General features: G+C 43.5%; 1 protein-coding gene across 4 annotated transcripts in view; it reads left to right on the top strand.

Moving 5' to 3' along the window:
* Window positions 1-18,821, top strand: part of FRAS1 (Fraser extracellular matrix complex subunit 1) — a 409,111-nt gene that overhangs the window by 155,672 nt on the left and 234,618 nt on the right. For all 4 annotated transcript variants that reach the window (XM_059156621.1, XM_059156705.1, XM_059156534.1 and 1 more), the window contains exons 4-6: window positions 2,637-2,729; window positions 10,556-10,715; window positions 13,314-13,447. In XM_059156621.1, the coding sequence (XP_059012604.1) occupies window positions 2,637-2,729; window positions 10,556-10,715; window positions 13,314-13,447 (387 nt within the window). The remainder of the gene's footprint in view (window positions 1-2,636; window positions 2,730-10,555; window positions 10,716-13,313; window positions 13,448-18,821) is intronic.

Raw genomic sequence — 18,821 nt, 5'->3', positions numbered from 1 at the left:
TGAATGATCATCATAATTATTTTTTGTTAGTTTTTATAGACCCTGGGCAAGTAATCTTGCCCAGCAAGCTTAGCAGTCTTCATTGCTATCTCTTGCCCATATGGTCACTTCGCACCGTTCCCCAATAAGGCTAGGCTTATGTGTTCCAGGTAGCCCATGGCTCCAAAGCTATGCATGGTCACATGGTTAGAGAGCAAGAACTCGGTCTCTCCTTCTCTAAGCTCCCACATGCAAAATGCTTTGTTCTTCCTTTAGCCCCAATCACCTCTTTTTTTTAGTTAATTATTTTTTTAAATTAAAATATAATGTATTATTTGTTTCAGGGGTACAGGTCTGTGATTTGTCAGTCTTACACACTTCAGAGCACTCACCATAGCACATACCCTCTCCAATGTCCATAATATCCACCCGCCCAGCCCTGCACCTAGCAACCCTCAGTTTATTTCCTAAGATTAAGAGTATCTTATGGTTTGTCTCCCTCCCTGGTTCCTTCTTGTTTAATTTTTCCCTCCTTTTACCTCACAACTCCCCATCCTGCCTCTCAAAATCCTCATATCAGAGAGATTAACAGTACCTTATGGTTTGCCTCCCTCCCTGGTTCCATCTTGTTTCATTTTTCCCTTCCTTTCCCCCACGACTCCCCATCCTGCCTCTCAAATTCCTCATATCAGGGAGATCATATGATAATTGTCTTTCTCTGATTGACTAACTTTGCTTAGCATAATACCCTCCAGTTCCATCCACGTCATCGCAAATGGCAAGATATTGGTTTTTTTGATGGCTGCATAGTATTCCATTGTGTATATATCACATCTTCTTTATCCATTCATCTGTTGATGGACATCTAGGTTCTTTCCATAGTCTGGCTATTGTGGACATTGCTGCTATAAACATTCAGGTGCACGTGCCCCTTTGGATCACTACATTTGTATCTTCAGGGTAAATACCCAGTAGTGTGGCCAATCACCTCTTTGATGTACGACCACAAGTTCAATAGTTAGACTCAAGTTGAGGACCCTTCCACTGCCAGTCACAAATAAAGAATATCACATTTATGAAACGAATATTGGGGGCCAAATCTGAAAATCAGCTTTGTAGAAAACAAAACTAATTTGGGTGCTTAAACTATTCCTTGAAATCTCCCATTCTCCATGCCTTTCTCCCTTGCTCCCTGCTTCCATGGTAGAACACAAACAGCTTGGTGATCTCATTTTCTTTGTGAAATTCTTAATGAAAATGATGCTGATGTAGTTTCTACATTTTACTGTCTTAGTGAAAATCAGGGAAGTCTAGTTTCCTCTTGAGTTCAGAGGGCAATTTTCTGAAAAGTCATTAATGTTGCATAGTATAAACAATTTTATAAACCCCCATATTGTATATTTTATCTTTTATCAAGCAAATTAGAAGTTTGCTTGAAATTTGGTGATCACTATTGCTATAAAGAATTCTATTTATCTGTTTAGTGGGTGAACAGTGGTAAAATCTTAGTCCTGTTTCTCACCCGCTCTTATGAATGTAGTTATATAAAATTAGAACGCTCTCGTGGATATAATTTTTTTAAACGGAAGCAGCTCCAAAACATGAAAACACACACACACACACACACACACACACACACACACACACACACATTTTTCTTTCTACTGGGTGAACTCTTTGTAGACTTTTATTCTGTGGATAAATCATGAATCCCTGGTTCATGCAGGTTCTCTTACTATTTTTGGTCTAAATTACTCATTGCCTGTTCTGTCACATCTTCAAGACTTGTGGAAATGAATACCAAGATACCTAAGAGGAGCAAGCAAGATGAGTCAGAGGATCACTGGGCCCCAAAGCAAAACGTATGCTCTCTGACCCACAGTTTTAACAACGCAAGGACAGATGGATTGTCCACGGTGGCAAATGGATGGTTGGTTAACCTGACAGCTTCCCAATAAATCCTGGGGTATCATGTGGTAGCCCGTTCCCTTGATAGTATCACATCTTGATAGGAAACACTATTGGAATTACAGAAGGCTTGAACAACAATGTAGATCTTTATTGGAGCCCAGGAATTCTACCCGGCTCCCCACAGTACATGTGATACCCCACAACAATGCTGTTTCCTCTCCTAGCTTTGTCCTTCAGTCCCCTGCCCCATGTGCCTGGCTACTCTGTCTAGTAAAAGCAAACATCAGAACTTGAGCTCCCTGCCTGCCGGGTGCATCAGACCTTCCTAGGACAGCTAGAGCACCTGCCAGCTCTCCGGCCACCCCATCCCCCCAGCCCCTGCCCCCACGTCTTCTCAGCAGAGGGAAACAACCCCTTCAGGGAGACACAGCCCTTCTCCTTACCCTAATTTCTTTTCTTGTGTGGCACTCAGAAGGAGCATTGCTAGTGAACAAAATTCCCTACCTTATTGTATGTGGAAAGGTGTAGAGAATTTTCAAGGAAATTACTTTCACAAAAGGGTTCATTTTGACTCTGAGAAAAGCTTGAGAGAGAGAATCTTTTTGTCAATTTATTTGGTTTACCCTGTCTCTTGTCACGTGAAAACGCATGAAACGTAGTGAATCTGAGATGACTTGGGGTCCGGAGAGCCATCGTGGGTATGTTTGCCGCCGCCATCTTACTCTGAGCTGTTTTTAAATGCTCAGGGAGAAGTGCTTCAAATAGCGGCCAACCGGTGCTGCCCTGAGTGCGTGTTGAGGACTCCTGGATCTTGCCGCCATGAAGAGAAAATCTACGCGGTAAGTGTATTCTGACCTGGTGTTGATTCTGTGCCTTTGGGTCATTGGGCTAAAGAGAAAGCTGAATGCGGCACTTGTGTTGGTAAGAGAGGTTTTCTTTTCTTCTTCTTCTTTTTTTTTTGTCTGGGCCGCAGAGGACCTGAAAGTCATTTGACTTTCTATGGGCATTTGGGTTTCTTGAATAAGGTTTAAACAGTTCTACTTATTCCATAGGTCCTACGTAAATATTTGTAGATTGAATTTGTGTCTGTATAAAGAGTAGTTTGAGAATGCTGATGTTGAAGAAGTCGTGATGCTGAATAATTAGGCACCACCTCGTCTGTGTGTACCACATGGTTTTTTTTCATTCGATAGTTACTGACAACCCCGAGTGGATAGAGCAGATATTATTACTCCTGTATCGAAGATAAAAGCGTTGACTTGAAGAGAGCTTAAGGTACTCACCCAGTGTCATATTACTCATAAGTGGTATAACTTGGCCTAACAGCCAGAAATGTCCGTAGGCATGGCCCAATGTCCCCTAAGAGGCCAAATGCTCATCTACCCATTTAGAACCACAGTACTAGAAATCAGTCCTAAAGTTTCTTGATTATACTTTCTCATTCCAGACCCTTTAGAACTTATTTACAGACGTGAAGAACCAATTAAAAAGTACCATTGTAGCGTTTGTAGCAGGAACTATGAAAATGGAATGGGCACAGTTCATCTCTGCTCATGCCCCAGTGTTACCCAGAGGCAGGTGGTGAAGTTGAGTGTGGTGGAAAGAGGTTCTTTGCTTTAACCCTCATCTTCCACCTGATACAAAACTCTCCCCAGGTTAGCGCCCCTGCCCATCCAGGTTAACAGGATTGGATATACCCACTCTAGACTGCTATTCAGTGAGTGTCCCTAAAACTCGGTGAGCCTAGTGTACTTTCCCCGTGGGACAGGATCATCTCCCTTGAGCCGCTGTCTCCCGATTACCTGCGGAAGCCACTCTTTCAGTCCTGCACAATGTGTTGCTGACAGATAGATCCCAGGCAGGATGTATGCTGGGAACGTCTTCAGCCCACGTATCACCCTTTGCCGCGCAGCGCCGTCTGTGTTATGAAGAGTGGTGTGCACCGCACGTGCCACTGAAGAGGATCCTCTGTGGGTGGTAAGTGCTGTCGAGCACATGGACGGCAGCAGTGATGCCAGGCCATAAGGATCTGAATAGGGATGTGGTTTAAAGTCAAAGGCACCGAGCTGCGTCTCTCAGATAAAGGAGTTCACAGGATCCAAAGTAAGGTCACGGGACAATCAGACATCTGAAATAAATGGAATACGAGGGACATGGAAAATCCAAATTCAATAAATCTTTGCACTGTAATGCCATTCATCATTTGTTCTCTTGTGTCGTATTTGTACACATGTGCCATCTTCTTATCTTGGCTTAAGGCGCTTGAGAACACGGACAGTATTTTCTGCCTCTTTGCAGTGATCTTGCCTCTCGCCTCACCAGGCGCTTAGCACTGCACTTTTCCTGGAGGAGGTGGTCAGTAAACACCAGTCACTGGCAAGCAAATGCCTTCTCCAGCTTATCTCTATCCTTGTTCCAACGGCATGTTGGTCATTGACCTGACCAACGACCTATGTAGCGGGATCGTTCTAGGACCACAGGTCTTCTGGTGGATTAGTTAAGAAATGAAATCTGCTTGGTATCCAGCTTTTTCTGGAAGAGTTTCTTTCCCCCACGTCCCCCCGCCCCATTCTGCTGTAAGACATCATCACATGGAAAGCTGTAAGCTGGGTGAGAACATAGCCATGTGTCGGTTCCCCATATGCAACTTTCAAAATGTTCTCCTCAGAAAATGGTGTATTTCTGGGACTTGATGTAAGTGAGAAAAGGCTGAATTTCAGGAACTATATTCTGAAGGAAAAATTCTCTAGTGCTCTATTTCTTCAAATAAAGATAGAAGAATGATTTTTTTTTTTAAGTCAAGACAAAAACTCATCTAATTTTAGTCTTAGTAAAGTCAAAATCATCGCGTTTCTCATCTTCCTGCCCTTCCTTCCTCTCTTACTTTTGTCGCTTCCCCTAGGGTCTTTCCAAAGTCTTCTTACTTATTTTCTTGCATGGTTTAAATACTTTTCTGGGTTTGCTCTGAATCTCACCTTGTCTCTTCTATCACTAGGGTTTTCCCTGAGTCTTGGAGAGTTTGTTTTGGGTTTTTTGTGTGTGTGTGGGTTTTCTTTTTTGCCCTTTCAGCTCGTTGGGAAGCCACCCAGAGCACGTTTCCTCTCTCCCTGAACCGCAGTCATCTGGTCTCTAGCCTCTGGCTTGCCTCCTCCATAGGGCAGGCCATGGAGACCCTCTCCCTGTAGCTACAGAACAGCCTGGTGTTTTAAGAGCTTCACATTGCTGATCCAAGGTGAAACCTTTCCCCTAAGACGGGGCTTTACAAGAGGCCTTAGCATAGAGTGAGTGTGGTGAGGAGGGGGATTAGTTGAGGTGAGACTGTCTCCAGAGAACAGGGTCGAAGCAAGGGAAAGTCAAGGCTGAGTCCAGCCCGGGGCCGTTTTGATGACTCTGGCGTCGCCTCACCTGAGGGCTGCCTTGGCTTGCAGGGTCCACAGCATCTTACACAACCGGCCTTCGAGCAAGTCTTGACAAGTCCCAACACCTTCCCCGGAGTGGGGAAAATGCTTGAGGCTTTTGGCCAACTCCTGGTTATTTGAGAGTCTTCCATGGGCTTATTACAACCACCATTTAGGGGACTACTTCCTCCATGACCTCCCCAAAGCTCTCCCTTCAAATTACTGTTTGGATCGCTGCCCAGCCTTGCCAACCATTCAGGGAGACCAGCCTGAAATATGTTTTCCTGAAAGAGTGCTGGAGAGTTTTTCCCTATTCTTCTCCCCACGAATGAGCTTGTGGAAGGGAGGGAACAGGACCATCCATCCCCTTGCTTTCCCTCTTTGGTAATTTAATCCCGTCACCAGATAATGTCAGGTCTGAGAAGATCGTGCTGGAAGATTCCCTGAAAAAGAAAGCGGCAGGTGGAGATGCCCTGGTGCCCTATCCGACGGGACAGAGGAGCACGGAGAGGTCAGCTTGCTCTGCCCGTGTGGGAGGCGGAAAGGAGCCCGGATTTATGTGTGTGAAGGAGGAAATGAATATCGCATTCCACAGCCTCGTTCTCTTCAAAGCGGAGGATGTAATTATAATATGCACAGAACATTCCCAGGTAGTTAGTATTCTGGGTCTATAACTTCATAACAGGAACAAATTATATGAAGAAAAATTATTTTATTGTTCTGTCAGCAAGCCAGGCAAATACTTTATGACCTTATCGTTCCTTTGGACTTATGTCAACAGCCAGGCCGACTTCTTAGCTGGCTGCGCAGGAGAATACATGGAAGATGTTGTCTGCAGAATGCGCTTTTGTCCCATGTCAAAATCTCATCTTTTCTGAAGGTATTAATGAGGTTAAGATGACGCAGCCAAAACCAGGTCTGGGAGCGCTACTTTGTGTGTCTGTTATTCCTTGACTTTATGAAGCTCTCTTCGCTGCTACAGTGTTTATAAAAAATAAAGCTTTTGTCAATAAGTGTAGAGAACTCTAGGAAATTGTATATATATTATATATTCAGTTATTACTATTATATTAAAATTTTATATAGATAGATTGAGCAGATAGATAGATAGATAGAGATCAACTTGTGCCAAATCCGCTACCCCTTCATCTCTAGTCGTCCTCTGCTGAGAGCGGCGTCAGCGGGGACTTCCATGACTTTTTCCCAAAAGAGAGCAAATTGTCTCCATCACTCCGTGTGCTTTGGACTGTCATCTGATCTTCTTCTGTGGCTTTGACATCAAGCACTGGAGACTCCCTACCCAGTGTTCGTTGTTATTTCCATAATTTTCAAGCTTATTGTGAAGGAGAAATCTCCTGCCTCATTTTATGTCTCTTGAGTTACATAATAGATTCACATCATTAGCTTGAAGAGACCAAAGAGAAAACCCACACAGCCCTCTCATTTTACAGATGAAAAAATTTGGGTGATTGACAGGGTGTTATTGTAATTAATTTTTGTGGTCTCTGTCTGAAAGGTGGTGTGACTGCAAATGCTTAAGAAACAACTGTTAGTGTTTCTGAGTAGCAAGAGAACAAGCTCTTGTTTTAATGAAGTGAAATGTCGAGATGCTTAGAAGCAACCTCCTAACTTATAGTAAATAGAATAGAGAAGTTCACTTCAAGTTATTTTATAGGCAGCCTTCATGTTTTACTTTATTTAAGACATATAAATGACTTATTTGATATTTTAAACAGTAATTTGCTTTCTGGTGACCAAAGTAAAAATATGCTTATGGTGAAAATTCAAAAAATTAAAAAGTGTACAAGCAGAAAAAAAATCACTGGTAATTTCCAAACTTTGAAATTTATTCTTACTGTTTCCCCAGTTTTTTGGAGAAGGGGTGGCAGTGGAGATGGATAGGTGGGTAGAGATCTATGTTCTGACATAATTGTCGTGGTGCTGCGTGTACAGTTTATGTCTCACTTTCTAATTTAACATTGTGAATGGTTCCCTGGCATACCATTGGAGAACATGATCTCTTATTATTAGGTATTTAGTAGCTTCTAATTTTCATGAAAATATTTCCGATTTTGCTATCAAGAACAATGAGATGAAATTCCTTTTATTTAAACTTATTTTGTGTGTTATCATTGATCATTTTCTTCAGATAACTTTTTAAAAGTGAATTTAGTAGGCCAAAGCAGCTAAAGATTTTGAGTATTGGGGCTAGGTCATCTGTGGTCACTAAAATTCAATTTTAAGTTGTCTGTGTCTGATGAGGGATGCAGTGGGAGTGACACAGGTAGTGCAACCTCTTCTCAAGGATTCTGACCTTGGGCAAGCCCCACGTGGCTGAGCGTTCCAGATGCTTCTCCAGGAGAAAATCCCACCCCACTGTAGCTTCACCAGCATTACTATGAATTTTTAAAATTTCCCTATATCTGACATTAAAAAGTATTACCCAGTTTTACTTTAACTAATATTTCTTTGCAATTAATAATGTTAAATAATCTATAAGCTTATTTTTTTCCATTGGGTTTTTTTCTTATTGCTTATAAATGCTTTTGCATAATAGTTTCATTCTCATTAATATAATTTGCAATTTGTATCGGTTGGTCATTTGCCTCTAATTTTATGTAAAATGTATTTTTGACAGAATTTTAAAATTTTAACTCATTAAATCATAGGAAACTATCAAGTTTTCTCTTATAGTTTCTTTCTTTGCTTTTATGCTTAGGCTTTTCAAAGTATAAAGGTCAATTGCTCCCTATCTTCTATTAGCCAATATATTATTAGCAAGTTGTGGCCTTGCCCATTTATATGCTGTACTGAATTTGGAATTTTGTATTTAACTTAGCAGAAGTAAAAATTGATGCTAGAGGACTTGGCCTTGATATTATGTCCATTTCTACAGTTACAACTGGCACAGAGGTGTGAAAAGGAGGAGGGAGGCCATGAACTCAATGCAGTGGAAAGAGGAGAGAGGATTGAGCACCCTCTACCTGCCGCCAACCTCTGCCCCTTGCTTGCTCTTTAACAAACGACCTCATTTAATCCTTTTAATAACCCAGCGAAGGGGGTACTGTCATACCATTTCAGTTTTTCACACCAGGAAGCTGAGATTTAGAAAGGTTAAGTCAATGCAAGTAGGTGCAGCCACTTTGGAGAACAGTGTGGAGATTCCTCAAGAAACTAAAAATAGAGCTTCCCTATGACCCTGCAATTGCACTCCTGGGTTTTTACCCCAAAGATACAGATGTAGTGAAAAGAAGGGCCATCTGTACCCCAATGTTTATAGCAGCAATGGCCACGGTCGCCAAACTGTGGAAAGAACCAAGATGCTCTTCAACAGACGAATGGATAAGGAAGATGTGGTCCATATGCACTATGGAGTATGATGCCTCCATCAGAAAGGATGAATACCCAACTTTTGTAGCAACATGGACGGGACTGGAAGAGATGATGCTGAGTGAAATAAGTCAAGCAGAGAGAGTCAATTATCATATGGTTTCACTTATTTGTGGAGCATAACAAATAGCATGGAGGACATGGGGAGATGGAGAGGAGAAGGGAGTTGGGGGAAATTGGAAGGGGAGGTGAATCATGAGAGACTATGGACTCTGAAAAACAATCTGAGGGTTTGAAAGGGCGGGGGGTGGGAGGTTGGGGGAGCCAGATGGTGGGTATTAGAGAGGGCACGGATTGCCTGGAGCACTGGGTGTGGTGCAGAAACAATGAATACTGCTACGCTGAAAATAAATAAAAAAAATAAAATAAAACTTGAGAATATAATAACATTAAAAAAAAAAAAAAAGGTTAAGTCACTCGCTCACGGTTCCCACGGCAGGGAGGGCAGAGCTGGTAGTCTCCAAGGAGACCCTCAGTTCTTCTGACTGCGTGGACACTTGTATTATTGTTCTCTTGTGCTCCAAGAAGTCTGACTAGAAGAAAGTAATCTCCGTGATAGTGAGGTGAGGACGCAGCAAATAACTGGTAACTGTGACTACCGATTACTCCCTCATCATCATCATAGTACAGGTTATGAGTAATTCCAAAATGCCAGACACGGCGTGCTTGCAGCCGGCTGTAATTTGCAGAATAAAGGGGGTACTGACTTGTGTGGGTGAGACAGAGTCCTTTTGTGTTTGAAAGAGATGAATCACTACTCTGGAAGACGGCTTGAGGAGAAGCAAGAGGACATTCATTTTCTTTGCTTCTCAGTCACACAGTTGTAATCCCCAGATTGTATTTTGGTGATTGAGCACTAGGAATGTGTGATTTTTTAATAGAAATTTATATATGATATGGGCTGAATCAGCCATCATCATAGGCCACATTTTGTAGAGGCAGAGGATAGCAGTTTCCAATATTTAAGAAAATGTTATAGGTGGAAAATTTCATTCATTAAGCTTATTTTCCCCTGTTATGTCTCATAAAAGGCCACCATTATTCCATTCTGCCATTGAGGACATAACATAATTTGCCGTCTACTGCCCTAAGTGGACAACACATTTGAGGCTTTTTACATCCAGGGTTCACCCCCCTCTTACTCTGCATCACATTTGACATGAAGCATTTCAATATTTTTGGTACTCCGTCAGTCCTATAGCTCAAAGCCTGCGTCTGCCCATCACGGGTACAATGCTAGCTTTCAGCCTGCAGTGGACCAGCCACATTCTGTGTGTGTAGGGGGTCTCTGAGCTGGCTCTGCAGTTGGTGGGAGACCTGGCTGGCTGGCCTGCTCTCCCCCAGGACCAGATCATTGGAGCAGGAGAGAGTCGGCGGGGAGGGAAAGAGGCATATGGGAGCTAACCAGGGTAAAAAGTAACGGCAGAAAGAAAGAGAAAGAGGAGGAAAGAAGGGGAGAGGAGAGAAGAAAAAGAGAGGCAGGGAGGGAGGAAGAGGAACAGAGCGAGAGCTCTTAAGAACAACACGACCGTTACACAGAATCCAGTAAATACATATATGCGTGTGAATCTTTTAGGCTTTCTAGAGTTTTTTTTAAATGATGGGGGTCACAGTACTTTTTATTTTCTTTTTGTGTTTTTCTGAAAACTCCAAATATAATCTCAAGCATGCTAAGAAGAAAAGAAAAGAAAATTCAGTTTTTTCATTGGCCTCTGACTTGGAACATTGTAGACCCTGGTCTTAGCCTTGTAAGCCTAGAGCCTTCTTCCGTCTCTCCCGAGCACCGTCCTTGACGTGTGTTAGAGTTTGTTTCTGTTTGTCAAATGAAAGCTGTCGTCTGACAATAAACCCTTTCCTTCTTTCCCCCCGACCCCCAGCACGGGACAGAGTGGACCTCGTCCCCGTGCAGCGTGTGCTCCTGTACGCACGGGCGAGTCCGCTGCAGCCCCCGGCCGTGCCCCCCGCGGGCGTGCGGACAGCAGGAGCTGGAGTTCATCCCGGAAGGAAGCTGCTGCCCCGTGTGTGTGGGCCCTGGGAGTGAGTACGAACTTGTAGAAAGAGGCCCTCTTTGCCTTGGAGGTTCACCTGCTGACAGCCCAACTTTTCTCCTTCTTGCTCAGTCGGGGTCGAAGATCCCTAACCCCGGTCCTTATGGGAAGCAGGTTGGAGCCTTGCCCTTGGCAGAAGCAATGAGGCAGAGAGTGAGGTTGGAACACACCTTTAAGCTCTGGTCCAGATTTGGGGTTCTGCAAGGCTCTGACTTACTTATTTTGCGCTGGCCTGATGCGTCCCTTGGCCTGTGTAGCTCCCAAGAAGGAAGGGAGGAGGGATACGTTCTTTGGTGGGATTCCGTAAGGCCAAGGTCGTTCCCTCTTCCTCTTGGCAGAGACAGAATGAACAAATCGCTTCTCCAAGTAGCATCACTAACACCACTTCTGCCGGCTGGTCTTTGAGATGACATCACATCTTTCTCTAAGACACGCAGAGCAGGCAGCGGGTCTTTCATTGGTCTCTGTGGCATGGTCACTGTGGAGATTACGCCCGCCTACACACCGCAGCCCCAGCCAGACAGCCAGGGGCCACCCTTCCAGGCCCTTCCTTGGACCATGCTTGGTCCACGGACTCCTTTTATTACATTTCAGGGATATAGTTCCCTTCCATTTTTATAACTGAGAAGTAGATCCCTCATGATAAATACAAATTATGATTATTGCTGCGTTACCTCCTCTCCCAGCATATGAAGACTAAAATTGTTCTTTTATTTAATAATACCTGGAAGCCAAACTCTACTTTTGCCTCTTCCTTTTATTGTTTTAATTAAGGAATTTTATTTTTTCCTTATTTTTGTTATTTTTGAGGGAGGAACAACATAGGGAGGGGCAGAGGGTGAGAGAGAATCTCAAGCAGGTTCCACACCCAGCCTGGAGCCCAGCGCCGACACCGGTGTTGATCTCACAACCCTGAGATCAGGAACTGAGCCGAAATCCGGAGTCGGATGCTTAACCGTTGGAGTCACCCAGGCGCCTCTGCCTTTTCGTCTAACAAGACCCTGGTTTCTTCCTGATCCCCAGTTATCTCATCCCTCGCGTTCCTTTACTCTGGAGAACAAGTACAAGGATTAAGAAGTTTGCACTGGAAATGATGAAAATATAGTGCTTGCGTCACGCATTTCAGATGTCACCCACGCAAGAGGACTGACAGCTGCTTTGGGCCAAAGAACGCTGCAGCTAAAAATACGTTTTATTTGACACACAGACAGAGATCATAAGTAGGCAGAGAGAGAGGAGGAAGCAGGCTCCCTGCAGAGCAGAGAGCCCGATGCGGGGCTCGATCCCAGGACCCTGAGATCATGACCTGAGCCGAGGGCAGATGCGTAACCCACTGAGCCACCCAGGCGCCCCCACTCTCTTAAAAATCCTTGAACAACAGAGTTCGGGGGTGGCTGTCTGGCTGTCTGGGATGGTGGGACCCTTTCTTGCCCTGGAAGAGGTCTTCTCCTTGGTCTCCGTCCTGTCGGTTGGCACTCAGGTGCGTGCAGTCTCCTAACCCCTGCTTCGGGGTCCCCGCTTGTGGCTGCGGGCTGGCAGCCTTCCCTGTGATGTGAAATGTTGGGGTCTGAGAGTGAATGGTCAAGGGAATTCTTGAGGTATCTTCAGTGCAAAAGTACTTTTTTTTTTTTTTTTTAAAGCATGGGAAGGGGCTGTGGGCAGTAAGCTCCTCTGGGGTCGCCAGGGGGGACGGATTATGTACTTTCAGGTTGGGAGGGGTCAGGGATAGCATAAGTCTGTAAGGAATTGGAAGTGAGGTTTCCAGGACCTTGAAGGGCTAGCTGCTGTTGGGAAGAGGTCATTTACTACTGTCGAGTAAAACCTTAGCCACGAGACCCTTCAGATGTGGAGCAGTACGCTGTGTGCTTGGAGGATGATTGCTAACACATATCTAAGGCAGCGAAGATAAAGTTTCTGAAGGGATTTTTGTATGTTAAAGAAGACTTACAGAATCCTGGAACTGGGGCTAATTGCCTTTTGCCTCTAGCAGAGTATTAACCTGGAGGCAGCTGAGTTCCTGGAGGAAAGTCATCCTGCCTGTCTTAAGTACTTGTCAATGGGCTGCAAAAGAAATTCATGTTTTTCCTGTGTTCTTTGGCCTTTGTTCTCCACAGCAGCTGGTGTGGGTTTGGGAGCCAGTGGCTACGAGCCCATCTCAGGAAGGCAAGGAGGCAGTGGGCTTGGGACCGATGCATGAACTGAGACTCCCCGGCACAGTTACATCGCCTCACCAGACGTCACTTAGAAAACTCAGACAGAAGATTACTAAGAGCTCCATACGGTGGGGGTGGCTGGGTGGCTGAGTCAGTGAAGCGTCCAACTCCTGATTTCAACTCAGGTCATATCCCAGGTCAGATCCCAGGGTTATGGGATCGAGCCCCTCTTTGGGCTCCATGCTGAATGTGGGATGGGCTTGGGATTCTCTCTCCCCCAGCCCCCACCTTAAAGAACTCCATACAGAGACTGCAGAGTTTTAATCCCCAACCAGAGGGCCTTATAGGACTGCACTGTCCACACCCACGCAGTCCACCCTGGGATCAGGGTGTGCAGTCAGTCCCCAATAATCCTTGTTTTTCTGACCTTCCAGAACCTTGTTCCTATGAAGACCATGTATTTCAGGATGGGGAAGACTGGCCTTTGAGTCGGTGTGCCAAATGTGTGTGTAGAAATGGGGTCGTCCAGTGCTTCACAGCTCAGTGTCAACCTCTGTTTTGTAACCAGGTAAGGAAGACAGCCTCCGAATGGATCCTTGCTGGACTGTTAACTTCACTGTTTGGGGACTTGGGGCCTCCTCTGAGGTTGTCAGCTTCTGAGGTTGAGAGTCCTAGGGAGAAGACACAAAGGCTGTTTTGTTGTCCTTATACTTCCGGAGACCACCACTGACATTTCTTTTACCCTCAGAAGCTGCAGGTAGATCTAATTACCAGCCATTTAAGCTAAGTGTTACGTAATGAACGTGAGCCCTGGGGGGGTCCACGCAAAGAAGCCACCAGCTCCAGCTGCAGATGTTGCAAAAATGTCGAGTTGAACATCTGGAAAAGTCCGTGATATGATCAGGTCTTGTTTCTCGAGGCATAGGTATCATATTGAAGACATACGGATGCCTTTGAACATGATTATCCAGACGTACACTTTTTAATTCTTAGAACGATTCAAATTATTTGGATTTTCTCTGGGGAGCTCTAAAAAATCATGGTATTTGTTCTTTTAAAGTTTGTCAGATTTTCAAAATATTAGACTCTTCACAGAAACTTCGAGGAGAAAATCAATGGCAAATAAATGTGGGATACGTGGTATTTTGCAGTTTCTGACTCTTCCAGGGGTTTCTATGGATGTTCCTTGGCAGTTGATAGATAACCATGAAAGGAGTTTGCCTCCAGTTGAAAAATAGCTCATTTTTGATCTAAGGAAAAGCTGGAAGCCAACATTCAGTTGATACAGAGCAGTACTTTGTGTCAAATAAAACAAAATCAATAACAGGGCACATTGTGACAATTGGGCAATATTTATAAAGGTAGACAAAAGGCAATTAGACGGGAAATGCTAAATGCCAAATAAAGGGAAATGCGCCTGATTGAAAGACGAGATTGTATTACCTGCACGACCGCAGTGACGGCACGCGTGTCACATCGCCCCACGCATCACCAAGTCTTCGCCCAGCACCGAGATTACAAATGAGCTTCCCGGGGGAGCTGCACCACATCTCATGTTCCGAGGACGCGGAGGTGCGGGGCCGTTCTGACGTAGCACTTTCCAGGATTCCGTCCCCTTGTGTATGACGGGCGGTTGAGCAGTTTGCCTCGATTGCAGTAAGGAAAGCGGAGGAGGCGTGGAGGGAACACCCCTTTGTGCACCTTCTGCTTTAAATCGTTGAAACCCGAGCAGACTTCATGTTAGGGGTTAGATATTGGAGTAATTGAAAGTACTAGTTTCCATTCTTAGAAGCATTATATATAGTGGGGCGCCTGGGTGGCTCAGTCAGTGAAGCCTAGGACCCTTGATTTCAGCTCAGATCACGATCTCAGGGTCGTGGGATCCAGCCCTGTATCCGGCTGCACGCTCAGCTGGGAATCTGCTTGAGATTCTCTCCCTCTGCCCTCCCCACCCCCGCACATGCATGCTCTCTCTCTCTCTCAAACAAATAAATCTTTTTAAAAAAATAAAAACCCTATGAGCTCTAGCTTCAACCATTACATCACATAGAGTCTGCATTGAAATATACATCATTAATTTAAAAAGGTGAAATTTGGCACCGTACTTTAGAGCTAGTTGATATGTAAGCATTTTGAAGTCTTGAAAATAGGTTGATTTTAATCACTCTTATGCTAAGTTTATATTTCTGCCATGACATATTAAAAAAAAAAAACAACTCTCAGATTACTTAGAAATATTTTTCTTGATTTAATATCATTAGTAAATATTGGATGTTCTGATGGTATAAAGGGGCATTAAAAATTTAGGCTTTTGATGGAAACACCATTACCACTGTCTGTCATCTACCATCATGTCTGACCTCATCATCACCACATTTTTGGCATTTATTATATGCCAGTCATTAATTTTCAGAGCTCTGTAATTCTCATCACAATCCTATGAAGAGCTATTATTATCATCCCTCTTGCCAGTACCTAAAACTGAGGTATGGAGAGCATAAGTGACATGGGTGACACACCACAGTTAGGAAGCCTCAGTGCTTCTCACCTGGGTTCGGCACCACAACCTCAAGAGACCACACCTGACTCAGCCTTTAACCATTGTGTTAAGTGGCCTTCCAAAAAGAGTTACAAAGCATTATCTATACTAACAATCACAGAAGGGCAGTTGCTACAGCACTGGACGCGTTTGAAGTCTTTTGTATGCATCAACTCATTAAATATTAAAAACACGCAAGTTCATCAGGAGAAATTATTTCCAGGTCTTGAGCTCTAGAAAAAAAACGATTTTTAATGTAAGAGGTTTTTTATTTTTTTCCTCTTAAATTGTAAAAGGAATCTGTACTTACTAAGGAAAGTTTGGAAAAGGCAGAAAAGCAGAAAATGATTATTTATATTCCTATCCTTCAAAAACACCGTAATAGATTCTTTTGGTAATATGTTTCAATTTTTTAATAGGCAAATGTGAATATATTTGTTTTTTCATAGTTATAATCACATTTTAGATGTTGGTGATAATCTCTGACAAAAGGAGAAATTTCTTTTTTTTTTTTTTTTTTAAAGATTTTATTTACTTATTTAACAGAGAGTGAGAGAGAGAGATCACAAGTAGGCAGAGAGGCCGGCAGAGAGAGAGGGAGGCAGGCTCCCTGCTGAGCAGAGATCCCGATGCGGGGCTCGATCCCAGGACCCCGGGATCATGACCTGAGCCGAAGGCAGAGGCTTTAACCCAATGAGCCATGCAGGCACCCCTAGGATGTTTCTTTATCTTTATAAATGAGACACTTTTTAAGGATATTTCTAGGTGAGAAATTTGTCTAGAATATGGTATAGCCTTTTCAGGTTTTCTTCAGTTATGGCTTTAATGTCATCGTATTCATTCCAATTATTCTCATTCCTCAGAAACACTTACGATGACTCTTAAATTGCTCCCCTCTCTCCCCTCATTACCAATCATGGCCCATCTCATCGTTTCTCACTTTGTATCTTTCCTCGTCATATGGAGAGAGCTTCTCGAGTTTGTATTTACTGCTTCTAGTATTGATTTTAATTTGACCATTTCACTTTTTCTTTTAATTCTTCCTTCTTTTTCTTCTCATTGGTTCATCTGTTTATTTTGGTTCTAACCCTTATTCTTTCTTTATTCTTGCTTCTGTTTAATAAAGACCACATTTTCATGCATCTTACTGAAGTTGCAGAATAACTTTCAAGTCTTCTCTTAGATCCTGTAATAGGGAGCATTCAGGCGTCTGTCTGCTCTTTCTCTGAATCTTTAGAACATTTTTGTTTTGCTTACTCTTCAGCTTTTTTCCCCAAGCTCCTTTCCTTCTGTTTATTCATCCTTGGTCAAGAGAAATCCTTACCCATGCTTGAAAGCTGCAGGGTGAATGCCCTGCCCTGGCTAACTCCCCTGCTCCGATCCACAGGCAGATGCTAAGGTTCATGTCTCCTTGTCTGAGGGGCTGGTGGGTTTTCAGTCAGGGTAGCTCTACTGTGTAGACATTGGATCTTTCCCGGCCTCCCCTGACCAACCCCCCTATGTTTTGAGTCCGGTTTGTACCAATGCACAGGCTCTCTCCTGTCTCGGTGACCGTGGGCTTTACCCCTTGAGGAATCGTCCTATTCCCCTACTTTTTATCACTCCCTCTACCTTCTTCAACATACATACTTCCCACTCTTTTTTTCTTTCTTTTCTTTTTTTACATTATGGGCTCTGATTAGATGTAGAAAGAAAGATATTAAGGGAAGTGAGGGCCAGCACCTGACTGCCTCAAACAGGAGTGGCCACACACGGGAGGGACGGCTCTGGGTTGTGTTTGATATAGAAAGGCAGAGAGTTGGGCAGAATGATGGTTCTTATATCTATTTAGGTTTACACAGCAAAGAAGATTGTGAAAATTAGACATGCATTGAAATCACTGCATCAGCAAAGAAAGGCCACGGAACGTCTTCTGTTCAGTGGGACTTCCTGCTAGCAGTGGTTGAAGGATGGCTGTTTTAATTTTTCGTGTGAAGTTTTCATCTCTTTCTAGATCTGCAGAGGTATCACAGTAGGAAAATATTTTGTCAAGGGCTGTGAGCCATAATACACCATGAAATTTTTATCATACATATGTTTATGTAAGGAATTTGAAAAACCATAATTAAATATGTACCTCAAATTGTAATAACACTAACCATATTTTTTTAAATCCAATTCCTGTGATGACTGAGGGTTCTATATTAGACCTGGGGTGGGCAGGCTTTTTCTGTAAAGAGCCACATAGTGAATATTTTCAGCTTTGTGTGCCATTCGGTTGAAACAACTGCTCAGCTCTGTCAACGTAGCACAAAACCAGCTGTCGATAATATGTAAATGAGTGAGTGTGGCTTATTCCAATAAAGCTTATGGAAACAGGTGTTAGGCTGGATTTGGCCCATGGTCTGTAGTTGACTGGCCCCTGTACAGACTATACATCTGGAAGAGCGGATCTGCATAGCCCCGAACGATAGGATTCAGATATATGACAGCAACACAATGCAGTGTGAAACGTCTTTCCCATTTTTCGGACCCACTGTGCCCTTCATCATCTTGTTTGCATCTCCTGTCTTGCTTTTCGTCCCCAGCCCGGGTGAGTTCTCGCCTCAGTCAGGCAGTTCTCCTCTAGCCTGGCATGTTTTCTTTAGAAATGCTTTCCCCTCCTGCCATGGGTGATCTGGATGGGTGAATAAAGATGCTATTTCCATCAATAAAATATATAATTAGGTATTGCCAGTAAGGATTGGAAAGCTTGATTTTCCTTCTGCCAATACTGCTACAAAGTAATCCGTTCTTCCCCCGCGCTCTCGAGTTTGACTCTGCCACTGTGCTTGGGTCTAGTCCCTGCTAGTTCCGACGGACTGACACTCACTCTATGCCGAGTCAAGATTTGTGATCATTGCATCTGTTCCCTGTGTACCAACCATTTATGAGCTCATTTGCTTATTACAGTAACATTACCAGATAGTATGACATCAGATATGCCTTTATTTTACTTTCTCACTGAAATTTCATTAAGCTGAAGAGTTCTGAGGTTGAGAGATGCTCAACGATTTCAATGCATGTCCAGTTTTCACAAATTCTGTTAAACATCAATGGCCATAATATTTTCCATATAGAAGAATAAAGAAATAAAATAACCTAAAACAAGAATACAGTTGTCAGTTTAATCCCAGTGATTCAGTTGTTTGAAATAAATCCCTATTACCTAGTAATGCTTTACTCTAAACATACATCATCGGGTTAAAGAACTACTGAAGTAGGACTCGAACTGTTCGAGAAAAATTGAAACTCTTTGACCCCTGCCCTGCCCACATACTTTGGCTGCAGTATTCTTACAGAGTGAGTTCCAAAGCAACCATGGCAATAAAATTTCGGTTTTTGTTTCTTGTAAGAGAAAGTGAAGGTAATCATTCAGAAGCTA

This window comes from Mustela lutreola, chromosome 1 (genome assembly GCF_030435805.1).
Source record: "Mustela lutreola isolate mMusLut2 chromosome 1, mMusLut2.pri, whole genome shotgun sequence".
NCBI classification, from domain to species: domain Eukaryota; kingdom Metazoa; phylum Chordata; class Mammalia; order Carnivora; family Mustelidae; genus Mustela; species Mustela lutreola.
This window is presented reverse-complemented; position numbering and strand designations above follow the sequence as displayed.